The 16,625-nt window shown below is 40.8% G+C and overlaps 1 protein-coding gene across 50 annotated transcripts in view; it reads left to right on the top strand.

Annotated features, from left to right (window-relative positions):
- MAP4K4 (mitogen-activated protein kinase kinase kinase kinase 4) overlaps positions 1 to 16,625 on the top strand; it is a 197,964-nt gene that overhangs the window by 116,286 nt on the left and 65,053 nt on the right. For all 50 annotated transcript variants that reach the window (XM_057496893.1, XM_057496902.1, XM_057496894.1 and 47 more), the window contains 2 exons: positions 12,500 to 12,625; positions 13,806 to 13,916. In XM_057496893.1, coding sequence (XP_057352876.1) covers positions 12,500 to 12,625; positions 13,806 to 13,916 — 237 coding nt within the window. The remainder of the gene's footprint in view (positions 1 to 12,499; positions 12,626 to 13,805; positions 13,917 to 16,625) is intronic.

Genomic DNA, 16,625 nt, shown 5'->3' with positions numbered 1-16,625 from the left:
AGTTGGGCAGGTTCCAGCGTGGTACCTTCTTTAGTGCTTATGCTTTGGATTGGTGAATGACCTTCCACTGGAGAAATTTATTTAACATGTAACTAAATTTGGTTTGCATTTTGGTCTCTATAAATCAGTGTTTACTTTTGGAGGAGGAGATGCCACTGGAGGTAGGTACTTGGTATGTAAGTCCCTGATGGTGGTGGTTTTCTTCCTGTCTTTCCTTTTTCCTTGCTTTTTATGCAGAAATCCAGCCCAGAGCCCGCCCCCACCCTTACCTTGAGGGTGGGCACAGGGTAGGGTGTGGCTGTTTTTCTTGCCCTCTGCGAGAGTTGCAGTTTTAAAGCCATTACTTCGACTTGGCCAGTGTGATGTCGTTGGCTCCATACAACTCTCTTGTGTTTTGGTTCATTGACGTTCAGAGTAGAGGGAGACAGTGATCCCAGGAAAGGGAGTCCTGTGTTGTTCTTTAGGGAGTGGTGCTGTTTGATTGTGGCCAGATGGAGAGCATCTGTACTGTCCCCAGGCTCGCTGTCCGTGTGTGTGGGGGGGTGGGGAGGGCGAATGAATTAAGAAACATGATCTCAAGTTATTGAGCTGCTTTTAGACCAAAATGACTTACTACAGTTCTCTGAAATGTGTATGTAGTAGACACCCTAAAGTTCTACATAAGTGATAATAACAAAAGTGAAAATAACAAAAGTTCACTAACCACTCACCTTTCTGGTGATCTAAAAGGAAAACTCTGCCCTTTTCCTTTGCAAAAATAGTTGCTGTACAGCTGGCATGCTGCTGGTTGGGATGTATGAAGTAAGATGAGCAAGGTTAAGATAGGATATGAATTTAAGTCTTCAAAATGTGGAGAAACTTTATTTCTGTTTGCCTGTTTGAATCCGATTACTCTAACCCTGTATTATCGCCTTCAACTCTAAAATTAAAGATGTATTTTCTGGAAAACAATATTCCTGTACGCAATAAAATCCACATTTTAAACAATAATCCTATGTATTTTTTAAAAATCACATTTAAAGAAAAATTATTTTCTGATAAAATACAAATACTGTTCAGTGTCAGCAGTAATAATGTACTGTGCTCAGAACATGTCTCAGAATGAAAACCCTAGAAATGGAGTTGTAACAGAGTAAGTGCCATGCTAGGTGTGACATTCTTTAAGGCTTAGAAATAAGTTGATTAATATCAATCTCAGCAATGAATCACCTTACTTCTAAGTGAATCACATATTGAAGATAATCAGTTATTGAACCTTCTAGGTCTTTTTGGTATCTGGATTTTTGGCATCTCATGTTTTTCCAAGAGGAGCACCTGCAGCTTACCACTCTCTCTGTCCGAACAGAGGTGAGAGCATAGCATATGTAGTCAAGGACGCATATTGCTCTTCGTTCTTTAGCAGTAGACCCTGACAAGCAGTCTGGACAGAAGTACAGTGGTGGTGAGTGTGTTGGTGGCTGACTGTTGATTGAATTGATGGCTGGCATCCTTGCTTGGCCCACTCGGTCCGTCACAGCAGTGAGTCTGTAAAGCTGGCAAAGTGCCTGCTATTGATTGCCTGTCTGCCTCCCTGCTGCCACAAGCAGGTGATGCCACAGAGCTGTGTGGCTGGAGTTCACCGGGCTAGTTCTTTTACATGCAGCTTCAGGAATGCTTTGTGTTCAGAAAATGTGTTAAATGTTCAGTTTATAAAGCAAAACATAATTGCAGTTCATTTTCCTAACATCATATTTGAGTGCCTACTATGTGCTAGCTATCATGAGGGTCTTCATATGTCTAATTTTTTTATTCACCCACCCTGGGTTGTGACTCACTAGCTAAGAGTGGATTAGGGTTTCCTCATTTGGCATGGAAGGAAACTGACCCAGGGATTTACTCTTTTCTTTCTTTTTGAAAAGCTGTCTTATCAGCATCCAGCTAAATACTATTGTACACATTTAGTGTGAAAGGTACTGCCAGGGGTAGGGTCCCTGCTTTCCTTGAACTTGTGCTGTCATAGAGAGTACTATGAGAGACAATTATCTGTCTCCAGAGCATGTGATTTTTATGCTGCTGAATGTTTTCCTTGCTTTTTCTAGGTTCTTTTGGAACTTGGGACTTGGCTGTTAGCCTGGCTGTGGTGCAGAGGTGGAGGGAGTGAGGTTTTTGGAGAGGGGGAGGGTTTCTCGAGCTGGCAGGCTGGGGAACACATTTTTATGAATTTCTGTGGCAGAGTATGAAACTTCCACCCAGACTTTTCCCATGGAGGACCACCAAGTAATTACACAGTATGGTGAATATGTTGGTTTGGTTCAGAGCAAAACCTCCCTTTTGGGTTTTATTAAACAATGTGAGGTCAGTTTACATAGCTAGTCTTCTGCAAATGTAGAATCAGATCCCCCATTGGTATAATAGTTCTGTTAGGACTTGGAAACTTGGTTTTATATTCTTCTCATTTTCTCTCTTCGCATGATTTGATGTGTTTCTAAAAACTAGAGAAAATTGGGAGGGAGAGGCAATTTAAAGTATTTTCCTAGTTGGGATTGAAAAATAAGGAGGTGTGAGGTCTAATTATTGAAGTCATTGTTCCTAGTGCCATCCTGCAGCTTTCCTCCACACCACAGTAAGAAGTGACCACATCAATTTAGGATGTTTCGAGAGGTGGCAGAGTGTTGGTCCCATATGTGCTAAATCCCACGTTCCCCAGAATGTGAGTAGATGGCAGTGTGACAAATGAATGTTCTTACCTGAAATTTGTCACCTAAGATCTCTTAAATGGGAGGTATCTGTTAGGAGTTAAAGTATCTTAATTCTGTTTTCTGTTTTGCCTGAAGATGTGTGGAATGTAATCATTGTCTTCTTGAGTCACTTTTGTGGAAAGCATCTTTGAATGCTCAGAGCTGAGGGAATGGCTCTTCCTGTGTGTTTTCCACAAGGATCTTCTGGAGCTGCCTTCAGGCATGTGAAATACGTGTCCCAGGGCACTTGATTGTATCTGAGTGGAAACTGCCATTCAGAACAAAGAGGGGGATCCTCTCCAGATATGTGAGTTGTCCACAATGGACAGAATTATTTGAAAGCAACAAAATGACAGTGTACAACCATTTAAATGAAGGCTTAATTTTATAATTGGCACACTACAGCAAATTTCTGTAAGCCAGCAAGCACCAAGAGCCAGGTAGGAAGTGTTACTCATTTTGGTTTAATGCCATGACATTTGGATGATAGTTTACCAAGGGAAGATTTTGTTACTTCTCTCTAGGTGATCATTGTTGGGTTTCTTCTGTTATCTTTTTTCACTCCCTCATTCTGGTCTCGTGTATCATAAAACATATCAGGGTAATATTAGCAGAAATTGGGGTAGCTTACAAAGTGGGATGTGGGGGAGACAGGAAAATGAGAAAAACATCAAGGTAAAAAATACCATGAGACATACCAAAAGTCTTTGCTTGGCCACTAATATCCTCAAGGTCAGAATTTGAAACTCACCGCGCTAAGTACTGTGCATGAGACCCTCTGTCCCTAACTGCCATCCCTCCCTGACCCTGCAAGCCAGTGCTCCTCCAGGTGTGGTTGGTGTAGTGGTACTTCTTCACTTTGGCCATTTCTAGACCTATCATTCAGTCCTGGACTAATAATAGCTTGCTTATAGCAGTTGAGAGCAAATAAAACTTAATTAATGACCTCATCAAAAGGGTGATTTTGAATGTGTTTAGTTTAGATTTTTTCCTATGTATGATTAAATTTTTTAAAAGTATTATTATATTCTTTTAGTGGTGGGAAAGAGGGAACAAGATGGTCTGTATGATGTGTGGGGGTGTTTACCCTTCCTCCCCGGTTGAGGAATTGAAGCATCTATACATCCAAGTTGTTGCTTTCTAAATGCACTAGGTTTTAACATAGTGGATCATATAAAATGAATTGGAGCTCACATTCATTCCTTCATGGGCAGAGGCCCCAAATCATAATGGTTACTGCCTATAGAGGGTAGATAGTAGGTGGGACAGTGTTTTTGTTGCTAATTTATCATCTTTTTATCAGTCCTGGGTTTGTTTTGGTTGACTGCCCTCTGACCTCCGCTGCTGCCATGGGTATTTGTTGCTGTTGCTTTGCATGCCCCGTAACTTTTAGCTGGATGCCAGACAGTTTTTACCTTACCGGGTATTGGATATTTTATATTCTTACTATAATCTAGAGCTTTTCCCAGTGAGGCAGTTAGGTACTTGGGAACGGTGTGAGTCTTTTAAGATTTGTTGAGATCACATCAGCATTTAGGGCTAATTTTGTTCCAATTAGCCTCCTGAGTATTGTACCCAAGGTCCTGTGAATGATGAGTTTTTCCATTCTGCCAGTGGCACTGAGCACTAGTCCTCATCCTTGTTCCCTGATCTGTTCTGGGGTTTCTTCCCAGGGTTTCTCTCCCTGACCTCCAGTAAGTCCTGCCAACTGTGGCTGAGACGCCCAGGTGGGCATCTCAGAATTCTTGAGCTTGCAGCGTCCTGTGCTGCTCTGTCCTCTTCGGGCTCCTGTGCTGCATACGCCAGTGCTGGTCTGCCCCACCTCTCAGCTGGAGAATCCTCTGGGCGCTGATTGGGTTTCCTCTCCCCTTGCTGCAGCCTGGAATCTCTCCCAAGGCAGTAAGCTGGGCAGTCATGGGGCTTTCCTCATGCTTCCCATCTCTCAGGGTCACTGTCCTTTAATCCCTGATGTCCAGTGTTTTAAAATATCTTCACATGTTTTGTCTAATTTTAGTTCAACTGGGGGGGTAAATCTTATCCTTGATACTCCAACTTGGCCAGGAGCAGACATTCCCTTCTCTCTTTTAAATTACAGACTTTTTTTCAGAGACCAACTTTCTTCTGACTCGCCCTGTCTGATGGGTCAGCAAGGGTTCCTGTGCACATTGAGCACACACAGAGATCTAGGAAGAAATGCGTAGGCTGTACTGCATGTCACACCCACACCATCTTCAGAGCTGTACCCCTTGCTGCCATCCTGCCTTGGGCCTGATTCTAGGGTTTTAAGCAAGACCTTGTTGAGTATGCTCAGTATTCTTTTCCTGCTGGCCATGTGGGAAGCTTCGTGGAGTTTGCCACTGGCTTAAGCAAGGGTAGAGTGGACTGAGGCAAGCTTCTCTTTAAGGGAAGCCTCTGGCAGGTCAGGAAGGTGAACCCAACATGATGGTTGATCTGTGCTCCCATTTACCTGCTCCTTTGCTCCAGGAAAAACTGAAGCTTGGAAATTTCCAGTCTCAAGAAGTTATGGGTCGGGATTGGTAACCATGATAGCAAACAGAAGAAAGGGTCAGAGCTCTGTGGTGCCACTGATTGAGCAGAGAGCAAATTAACCAGGGAGGTACTAGTTCTTCAGGCCCCATCTGCTCCGTGCACAGCTGGTCATGGGGGGAGCAGCCCAACAGCCGTATTTGCAGTGGCTCTGGAGGAGCCAAGGGGTGGGGACCGTTAACCCATGGAGACACCTGGGGCCGGGCTGGGCCTGGTGAATTGTCAGGAAGAAATTCATTTTGACTTCTTATGGAGCTAACTCCTCTGTCCTTAAACTCTTTACTTAATGTTTTTTCCTTAATTGGAAAACACTGCATGTCAATTGGAGAGAAGTATGTGAGTTAAAGAAGAAAATATCCATAATCCAGAGGTGATCTTCTGTTAATACTTTTCTTCTGTCTGTAAACTCATTAAAACTTGTATGTAATTAAGTATATTTGCACACTTGTGTTGTGAATGGCAAACATAGGTGTCAAGAACATACTATTTTGTCCCAAGCATTTTGGATTACTGATCTTTTTGGTCTCATAATATAATTACAATTTTGATTACATAAGGGGAGGAAAAATCTTTCATTCTGCCTTTCTAGATTTCTGACCCAGGCCCCTGTAACAAAAGACAGATTAAGCAAGAGAAAAACCAACAAGTGTATTAACATGTATATCTCATATATATATATTGGGGAGCTTTAACAAGAAAAATGAGGATTCAAAGAAGTGGTAAAATCCAAATGCTTTTATATCAGGTTGAACAAAGAGAGGCCACTGTAGAAAAGTAACTAAAATACATGGGTAGGCTAAAGGAAGATAAGAGTTATTTTAACAAGGTTTGCTTATACAGAATTCTCTTGGGCCTCAACTCCCTGTCTCTTGTGATAAGAATATTTTTTCCAGTTGGTATAAGAAGGACATGGGAGTTTTATCTCCTGCTTTCAGGAATAAAAGGGGAGATCAGAGTGTCCTTGCACCTGCTGTTTTTCAATTGCCTTTAGCTCAAAATAATCCTTATATGAAAGATGGATATTTTGGAGTGACCTTCAATTAAATCAAATGTTTGGGTGGACACACTGGGCCTTAATTTTAATCTACCTTCCATTTTAATCAGGGTCTAGGTTTCAAGTCCTGTTTCTAGGTTGTCACACCTCAGGGGCCCCAGTAGCGGGTACGTGTGTGTGTGTGTAACTAATTCCCTAATAGGGGAGGAAAATGGATGGATTCTAAAATCAAGTACTAACATGAACTATTTCAAATTGTAACAGTTGAAACCACTTGTCCCCATAGCATAGTTGTGTCCTGTAGATTGGGGCTTGATAGAGCAACTGTTAGGACTGCTGGGTGTTGATGACATGGAACTTTGGACGGTTCTAATAGTTTTCATTTAGATCATAAAGAAAATAGTGATCTGTCTTGTTTGAATTGAGTCAAGTCACCACATCCATTTGCTGTGTTCTGCCCTTTGGTAGGGGGCTGTCACAGAGATGTATTTGGGTCTCCTTGTGGTTCTTGGTGTCAGACATGGAAGCACTGCCCCCCAAGGCTATCATGACTGAGTGATACTGAGGAAAAGGGAGGGAATCGTACTCAGCATCCTGTATTATTTGGTCACAGTCTCATGTTTTCCCCCATCACCCACTGCTCCATGCCCTTCCAGGTGAATGGTTTTACTGTGTAATTCTCCTTATCACACTGTTTCTAGATACCCATTGAATGACATGATCTCACTGAAAATAGAGTAAGTAATGTATTCTGGCAGACTTCACAGAGATGGAGGAGATGGAGGGCTCAGATGTCATTATGTCAAGTAAAAGTTTTAGATGGTGCCTGTAAACAGAAAACACAGAGCAAGTTAAGGCCTTCAGGGCCATTACCCTTTGACTTTGGAATCCTGGAAGTTCACTGATTGAGTAACAAAAATAGAGAGCATGTCTTGCCTGAAATGTGTTCAAAACGGTGTTTTTTCTTGAGTAAGATGTCATGAGTGTCTGATTTCCATTTGAGTTATGTTGATTTTGCCATTTTTCTATTGGGTTTTTATTCTGGGACTGATTGATCTTGGGAGATGGGGACTGATTAATTTTAAAGATGTCATTCCTTCCTTTGACCAGATCCTGTAACCTTAATTTTGTTCTACAGTCTTCCTTCTGCATAGTCTGTTCACCTTTTGTTTGAATTGTCAGTGACTTAAAGTTGTGTAACTTGTCATATGTCTGAGTTAAAAAAATGAATTTTGTTTAATTCAGCTTGGTGTGGCACTGTGGAAAAATGGAAATTCCTCTGGCCAGGATCCTCACCTGATCCTAAACTACTTGATGATGTAATTGGCCTACTGCTAGGCTACTGCTTCCACACTCTAGGCAATTAGCTATTGACCTAGTCACTATATAAAGAGGTCTTCCCAGTGGTCTGGGCAGAGGCAGAGATGGAGGTAGACTATGTATCTGCAGACTGCTGGATGCAGATGTGATTCTAGTGCCCAACCTACTGTCCTGAGAATAAAACTGGGTATAAACCCTTTTACCCCAAGAATGTTCTGTTGTCATTTCTCAGTTTCACTGATCCATAGTGAACTTGCTGGTGGGCTGAACCCTTCAGGCAGGACAGGTACTAAATAGTACTGTCAGGTGTAACTGGGATTTGCCAGGTAAAAAGATCTGTTCTAATTTTTCTACTAGTTCACAGTAAACTTTTTAAAAAATAGATATTTTCTTTCTAAGTATATATTCATTTATACATTTTGGTGGTGAAATCTGCCAGATACTTGCATATTTCATTTTTTTAGTCCTCTCCTGAACTTGGAAAGATAAAGTGAGTAATAAATTGTTCTTCCTTGTTTGTTAACTGTTTGTGACTAGACTTGATTCTATGAGGAGGGTATGCTGGGAGGAGAGCCAATTAGCTCAGAACATTTCTCAGACCCCTTGGATCCACCCAGTTGGCTTATCTAAAGTCGGCTTGTCCTCACATAGTTGCTGCCATCAGTGGAGGGAGAGAGAATTTTGGTAACAAGAGTTTAAACAACATTTTAAGGAGCCTTTAAAGGGGAAAAAACCCTCACTAATAATACCCACTTTTGTGTGCTCCGATGGTGGCATGGGCAGGGCTTGTCATAGGACCAATTTACAAACCCATAGCTGCTTTTGAAAATTGCCGCTATTCAGATGTTCTCCCCTCCCCCATTCTCTAGCAGCCAAGGAAGGCAACAGAAAAGTCCTAGTCACATCCCAGCCCCAAAGACCTTTTCTAAGAGAGATTGCTCCCACTGGTTGGAGTCCAGAATGCTAATTGGCATCAGCTGCATTAAATCACTAAGTGGAGGCTAGCAGCTGCCTCATCATTGGAGAAAACCAGGAGGGGGCCTTCCTTCCTAACCAACACCTCCCCTCTCCTCTCTCCTCTCTCAAGTGACCCTGATTTTTTTTTTCCCTTTGTATATGTTTGTGGTCTCCTAAAGAGTGGAATGAAGGGCAAAGTTGTTTGGACTCAGCTTAGACACATGGGATATATAAACTGTCATGTAATTTTGCCAATTTCAGTTCTCTTTGCATATGTGGGATTTGTTCTAACATCTCAGTTCTAGCCTGCCCTGCGTCTCTTCCCGGCGGTTATCTTCTCAGGCTAAATGAGGTGTTTGTTTGTGGTGGTGGTGGTGTGTGCCTATATATTTAAATGTTGTAATGAGACCACCAAACTTGTTTCTCACTAATAACTAAAGGAGATTTGAACTTAGAAGTTGGTCCATTATTACTCTAAAGACAACATAAAACACTGTATTATAAGCTTCAGTCATAATTAGAATTCCAGCTATAAACATCTCAAAGCTGTTGGCAGATTCTGCATTTCTGATTTTCCTCCAAAGTGGGCACTTTTAATTAGTAAATGACAATTAGTGGTGTTAAATGCCTTTTTATTTTATAAGATATGTAGTAGCCATCTACTTTAAAATCATAGAAGCAACAGAAGGAATATCAAAGTACATAAAAACTTTATTCAATAACAGTAAATTGAGAGGACAGTATACTTCCCTAGCAAAATTTTTTGTAGTTTGGTTTCAGGATTTGACTACAAGGATTTGGAAGTCTTCTGTTAAGTGACACTGAGCCAATGACTGTACTTGGGCTGTTTCAGCCATACTAGAAAAGCTGTTGCCAGCCTTGTTGTATTTAAGCTGTTCTTATGTCATATTTCATGATTCTAATATGTAGCCCAATTTCAAAGATGCCGTAGTGTGAGTCTATGGTTGACAGTAAATGATGATTTTATTTCATAAAATGATGTTTATGTAGTGGCATCTTAGATTCAGGGTAATACATTGTGCCGTGGTCATCTGCCAGCAGTGTTCACCAATATGCATATTAAGTGTTTTTTACAATGGTGGAAAGTACTAAATTTAAGCCTTTGAGAATTTTAAATGTTACAATGTATATGAATTTTAACTCAGTGGTCTCTGAAAATATCAAGTGTCTATGGAAGCTTTTGATTCTTACAGAGTGGTGAGCAAGTTAGATCCTAGAAGATATTGTTTGTGTCATTAAAAGAAAAAAAATATTGAAACTAGTGAAAACAGATCATGATCTTTAATTATTGCTCAGGAAGATTTTCCTGGGAGAATTGTATGTAGGTAGCATTTGTTTTCTGTCAAGAGGTGAAACCAATTGGCAGAGCATCAAAGGGAATAAAGACCCTGGGGGTTGTTTAGCCAGTATAGACAGTGGAGGGAGGGGAGGGGTCAGGGATAAATAAGTGAAACAAAGCCTGTGCAACCCAGTGAGACACACAGGCTGCATGAAGTGCTTGGCTGCTCTTTGCACAAAACCTAAATCAAACCATATTTTGATTTTCCCCTACTGTAGTTCAGCATTGTTATTTTTGTTTATGTGTAGTCTTTATCTCAGATCCCCTTGTAGGTTTACTGATTTTGGATAAAAGGGAAAGAGCAATCAGTTCATTTACTGATCACCTGTCAGGAAAGTGGGATGTTTGACTTCTCAGGGCCCAACATGTTTACCTGTGGGCCTTGTCCCAGGGACAACACCACATGCCTATCCAGCAGGAGCTGGTTTATGGCCATAGTCATTTGCTCATTGTGTTGGGCTCCTATCAGTCCTGATAAAACCCATCAGGGTTGTCCTGGCTGCTCAGGAACCGACAGATAGTGTTGGCAGCCAGTTGTGAGTTCGGGTGTCTCAGGAGGGGCAGGCTTTATGTGTCCTGTGCCAGTGAGTTGTGGTCACTACGCACAATGTGTATCAGTGTAAGCATGTGGAAAGAGCACAAATCACCAATAAGCTTTTGAGTTGGACTTCCTACTTCTGTTTGGGGCATACTTCCTTGTGCCTTATGTTAATAAAAATTGTCACCCTTTTATTTAAGTTTTAGTATAAAGTTTCATTGAAGAAGGATTCCAAACGGAAGTGTGTTATTCTATAATACTAGCTGGGCTATACACTGGTTTTGTTTAGAATTAAGATCGTTATTCTGGTTAGTCAGTATCTTTTTCATGTACTTCAGACATGGCCATGTTTAAATCACAGATCTAAATGACACGCATTTGCTGTTATTTTCATATATATAGGATTTGAATGAGAATTATTAGAGACTGCTGTATACACTGTACTTGGTCATGTAGCTCTGCTCTGTATTTGCAGTCATCATTTGCCAAAGTCACATGATAGCTATGCTCATTATATATATGCTGGAAGAGTCTAGTACATGTTTTGGGACCACGCTGAAATCTACCATCTTGAGAATCACTTGAGATTACATGTTTTTTCTATATTTGGTTTCTAAAGCAGTTATACATTAAAAAGACATCTTTTTCTTCCATTTGATCTCATCATTAATACCTAACTAATGATGTTGCAGTTTTTATCTTAAAGAACAATATTTGCAAACAAAACTTGCTTTAAGGTCTATGAGGCCTTATAAGTGTTTTTGGAGATGCTGGGCTGTAACAGGAGGTTTCGTGTGTGTGTGTGTCTGTGTCTGGGTGCACGTGTGCACATGCATGCTTTCACGTGCACCGTCTCTGTTTTTCTCCTACATGTACACACACATGCACCTTGATGGCTTAGTAATTCTGAGACTTAAGTCCAGGAGAAGGAAGAACATCACTTGTAAGTGGAATGTGCGTGTGCCAGGGTAGAAAAGGAAGGAAATTGTAGGCTGTCATTTCCTTTTTAAAATATATGTGGTAAAGGGAATTCTAGAGAATTCATATGATCAGGTTTTTATGAAAGATTTTTGTTTTCCTTTGCACCCTGCTTCTCTAACCAGGGCTGACTGGCCTTCTCTTTCCTGCATGGTTCTCTCTTCTTTCCCACTTAATCCTGCTTTCTCCTTATTCTCATGCTACCAGTCAAGCTTCCTTAGCCAAACTCTTTGCAGGTGGTTGGCAGAACCCTCCCTGTGTCACGTGTACACAACAAGGGACAGAATGCCCTGCTGATGCCATTTCTGCCCTGGGTGTGCATGAGCTAGAAAGGCACACCCAGGCACTCTCAGCATTCACAAGGGGCAATATGTGTCACCATCTGTTTCCTTCATTCCTCTCTCTTCTCACATGAACTCTGCATTTCTTCCTCTGCTCATTTTATTTTTATAAAGCACAAATCTCGGGGGAGAGCCAAGGCTAAAACACCATTGTCACAGTGACGTTTTGGTACTGGAAGGTGGGGGGCGGTGTAGCCATTCTCACTGAGTCCCCGTCTACCCTGGGCCTGCAGTGCTGATCTTTGTTGAGTGATCTGCTGGGGCCTCACCATAGAGCAGTGCAACTGTTGTGTGTGGTGGGTGGTGTGACCCTTCCCACCTTACGTGTGCCAGATGATTTGTACCCACAAATGTATTCCAGAAAAGAATCGATCTTTCTTAGTAATTAATTGAAAGAGTATGAATCCGTTTCTTTTTTTTCCTCCCATTTTTACAGATGGGCAAATTGAGAGGTGCAGTCAATTGCTTAAGGTCACATAGTGGAAGTGCAGGACTGAAATGCCCCCCTTCCTGCATGCTGCTTTCTGTATTCATCCTTACCTTTATACTTCATGTACTTCTTACAAATAATTACATTTCAAAGGATGAGTTCTCTTGAAGTCTCGAATTCTTGGCATGAAGATAAAGTGAATGTATCTTTCTTTTGCTGGAAGGGCTGGGAACTTTTATTATTGCCTGTGCATGTGGAAAATAAAATCATGCACATCATTCAAAAGCCACACATTTTATTTTTATTTTTTTCTTAAGGACGAAGAGGAAGAAATCAAACTGGAGATAAATATGCTGAAGAAATATTCTCATCATAGAAATATTGCAACATATTATGGTGCTTTCATTAAAAAGAGCCCTCCAGGACATGATGACCAGCTCTGGGTAGGCAAATTTCTGAGCATTTGTGGGGTTTTCTCCTTGGTTCTATTAAAAGGGCATCAGAATCTTCCTTGGGTTCCTTTGTCAAAAGTATACTGAATGTTGATTTTGATGATTTTATATTGCATGGAAAAGGGTTAACTTTGTGTTTCAGGAATAAAATGGCACCTGTGAAAAGGAATGTAAATAGCAAGGAAATTAGGGGCTTGAAAATAAAACCAATGCAATAAAAACTTTATTTATGGAAATTAATTAATATGGAAGCACAATTAAATGCACCTTTCTTTACACCTGGAAGTGAGAGACAGACGGCAAAAACACAAACCTATGTCGTATGTGATTAATTAATAATATTAATGATAGTTAAAAACAGTAAATTCCAGTGAAATTTCTAGACTGACATATTCAACCATATCTCTTACTGCACACATTTATATATTCAAGATGACAACACTGTAAGGTGCTGTCAAATCTGACTCTCACATTAGTTATGCCAGAGGTACTGGATTTGTAAAGCAAGAAGGAAGATTAATAATACTTTCTCTAATTTTCTTAAAAACCATTATAGAAAATTGGCAAAATTGAGAAGGCAAAAGGGAAACACTTAGCTTTGTTTCTGTTGCCCAAACCCAATCAAAGTTAAGATTTTAGAGTAGTTCAATTCAGTTCATTTTTTAGGTTCTTTAAAAATATATTTCTGTTCATATTATTTAAACACTTAGGTATTGTAAATCATGTGTTTTCAAAAATTACGTGCTGCTTAAACATAGCATTTCTCTCTTGCCCCAAACCCAGTTAATATAAAATAGTTGGAGAATCATAATGTGTGAAAAGTAGAACATCTTTGACTATGAGAAGAAATGTCCAAGAGTGTTTACATCAGATTTCTGATTGTTAGCATTGATTAAAAACAAAATGATCCTCCTGTGCCCATGAGCTCAAGAGGTACAGAGCGTCAGAACGCTCCGTCTGTGGACCACATCCACTCAGTGAAGAAATTGGATGGTGAAATGAGCTCTCAACAGTTTGGATACCTCCAGAATGATCACGTGCCCAGGCACCTAGGGAAGGCAGAGGAGGTTAGACTGTGCTTTCCCAACTCCCTCGGGCGTGTCCTGAATTCTCTGATGCTCCCTCTGACTGCTGGGCTGTGTCAGTCACATGTATCTTATCTGCCCTGTAGCTTGTCATGGAGTTCTGTGGGGCTGGGTCCATCACAGACCTTGTGAAGAACACCAAAGGGAACACACTCAAAGAAGACTGGATAGCTTACATCTCCAGAGAGATCCTGAGGGTAAGGAGGGGGTGTGGCTGGGGCGCCCCCAGGGTGGTCTTGTCTTTCCGTTTTCACTTTCCCAGCCTGAAGTAGTTCTTTGCATTAGATAATCCTACAGATTATTCATTTCCTGGCAGCCAAGGGATCTGTATATCTAGCAGGCTTGACAGTTTAAGCTCTGTCATGGTTTTGACCCTGGCAGGTATCTAAAGAAAGTAGACTTAAACAAAAAACTATTTTCTGTATTCCCCCGAATTTATCTTACAGGTGCCAAAAAGAAAATCAGAGAAGGGGAAGGGAAATCGTCTCTAGCTGTTCCTTTTAGAAATCCTGTCTCTAAACTTAGAAATCAACATTAATGATGTTGAATGCTGGTTTTCAGAATCATCCTGAGGACTTGGGCATTCACTGTTAGAATCTGTTGCAATTTTTATGAGGAAAACTTTTAGTGTTTGATGTTATTTACAAGCCAGTTGGAAAGCTGGCTTATGATTTTAGAGTGAGTTTCTGAACCTCTGTTGGCACAGCTGCTAAATGATTCCTTTCAGTAGCAGAGCCATCCTGACAGAGCAGAGGGTTTTTAATGCTTCATATCTGAAACATGCATGTGAATGGCCCAGTGGGCCTCTTTCCATTGACCAGCCATTACCGTGTTTCCCTCTACCTCACCCCTAACTTTCACACCTGAATTGGCTGGATTTCATTTGCAATGGATTGCATTTTAAAAATAAAGAATATGGGGTTAAAACATATTGCTGATGGAATGTAATTCTTAATGCTTCTCTCAATAATAAGCATTGTTTTTATTTTTTATTGGTAAATTTACCTCACTTTTTATATTTTAGTTTTATAGAGAACTGCAGGTTTAAAAAAATGCCATTTAGGATTCGAAGAGATAAGTTTTAATTCTTTTTATTTGGATATTTTACAAAGCCCTTGAAAATAGACAATTCTCTTAAGAAAACTGGTTACCAGGGGTGAGGTGGGAGAACCACCTTTTTATAATCACACTACAATTTTCATTATTAAAACATCAAGGTCCTCTCTATTACGGTTATTACAGGAAGCAGAGCCTAAAAGTGGGGAACTGAGTGAAGTATCCTGCCCCACTCTTCCTGTGAGGGAGTTCAGTGAGTGGGCAGATTGTTTAATAACTAAAACTCGTAGCATGGTACACAGGGGAGGAATAGACTTGGGCTTGAGGCCTGCCCCTGCTGCTCATCGGTCACAGACCCCTGGCAAAGTGACTCAACTTTCAGGGGTTATATTCTTCTGTAAAATTTAGATACCAGCCCTATGAAGGAAGTACCGGTGTTATGAGAATTAAACAAATGATTTAATGTAACTTGGGGGTACATAACCAATGCTCAGTAAATATTAATTCTCATTACCGTCTGTTACAAACATAACACTTACACATAGCTTTCCTATGAATAATTCCAATATAGTTTCTCAAGCAGAGAACCAAGTTGCAGTACAAATGTCTGAGGTGTCCAGTGTATTTCAGCCATCAAAGACAATTTACAGGTTTTTATGTACACAGGCAAGCACTCATCACCCTTGGTGCATAAATACGCGCTCTCAGACAACATTTTAAAAAGCCTGGTTGTTTGAGGCCCCTGGTGAACATTGATACAGTAGCTTATTGGACATCTTTTTGAGATGCAGCGAATGCTTCCCACCTCAATGGGCACCTGAAACAACAACAGTTTCCTTCATCTACACTTCAGCTAGAATAGGAATTTTTCCGATGACAAAGTCTAAATGAACTAAACAAACGAAAGCCTCTGGGAGAGTCAGTGCATCATCCACTAGTTTTTATCTTAGGAGCTATTGCGTCAGTTTTGGTAAAGAGAAAGCAAAATGGGCAGGAAAGAAAGGAAGGCAGCCACTCCCAAGCAGGTAACTTGGGTTCTCAAAGACACACCTGGGGAAACTAATTTGTATAGTGTCAAAATGTGCCCTCATTCCCTCCTAGGTGTTAGATTCAGAGGCTGCTGTTATTTAAGATCTTTGGAAAGTTGTGAGTCATGAACATGTAGGCCGCAGGCATCAGTAGAAAAGCTTCCTTGGGCTCGTCCATTGAACAACAACAAAAAAGATTTACCAGCAGAGCCAGCATGTTCATTCCAGCCCACTGCTATGTTTACATTTCTGTCTACATGGCACTTTATGCATTTTGGTAGAAACAATATTTCATATTGAGTATGGGCACTTAGAGCCTTTCATCACCAATCCTTAAGGACAGCCTTTGCTTCTTTGTTCTATGTTCATGAATGAGATAAGGTTACAGGAAAAATGTTTCCCAGTTTTGAAACACTGGATTCATTTGCTCTAGAATGAGTATTTAGTGTGTGCTTGGAGTTATCATCTCTGCTAAGGAGGAATAATTATGGGTTACTTTTGGCACGGGATTATTTGAACACACATACTCTGCCCTGCTGCCTCTGAGGTTCTTCATCCAGGGAAAAATGTATTCATTGTTGAGAATAATCATACCGTGGTGAACGTTGTTTAAGAGCAATTAGACATACCTTCAGCACTTTCCGTCATAGAAGCAGTAGCCCTTGAGCAATAGAGGCAGGAAGTAGAAGTTGCCTACATTTATCCCACGTAAGGCAGAACGGTGCTTGCAGGCCACGTTTGTTTGAGAACATGTGGGTATTTATGTTCGTTGCTAAGAGAAACCTGTAGAAGTGTAAGAAGGGGGTTTGTGAAAGTGAGAGA

Source organism: Manis pentadactyla, chromosome 2 (assembly GCF_030020395.1).
Source record: "Manis pentadactyla isolate mManPen7 chromosome 2, mManPen7.hap1, whole genome shotgun sequence".
Taxonomy (NCBI): domain Eukaryota; kingdom Metazoa; phylum Chordata; class Mammalia; order Pholidota; family Manidae; genus Manis; species Manis pentadactyla.
The sequence above is the reverse complement of the archived record's forward strand: the minus strand, read 5'-3'. Positions and strand labels throughout refer to the sequence as shown.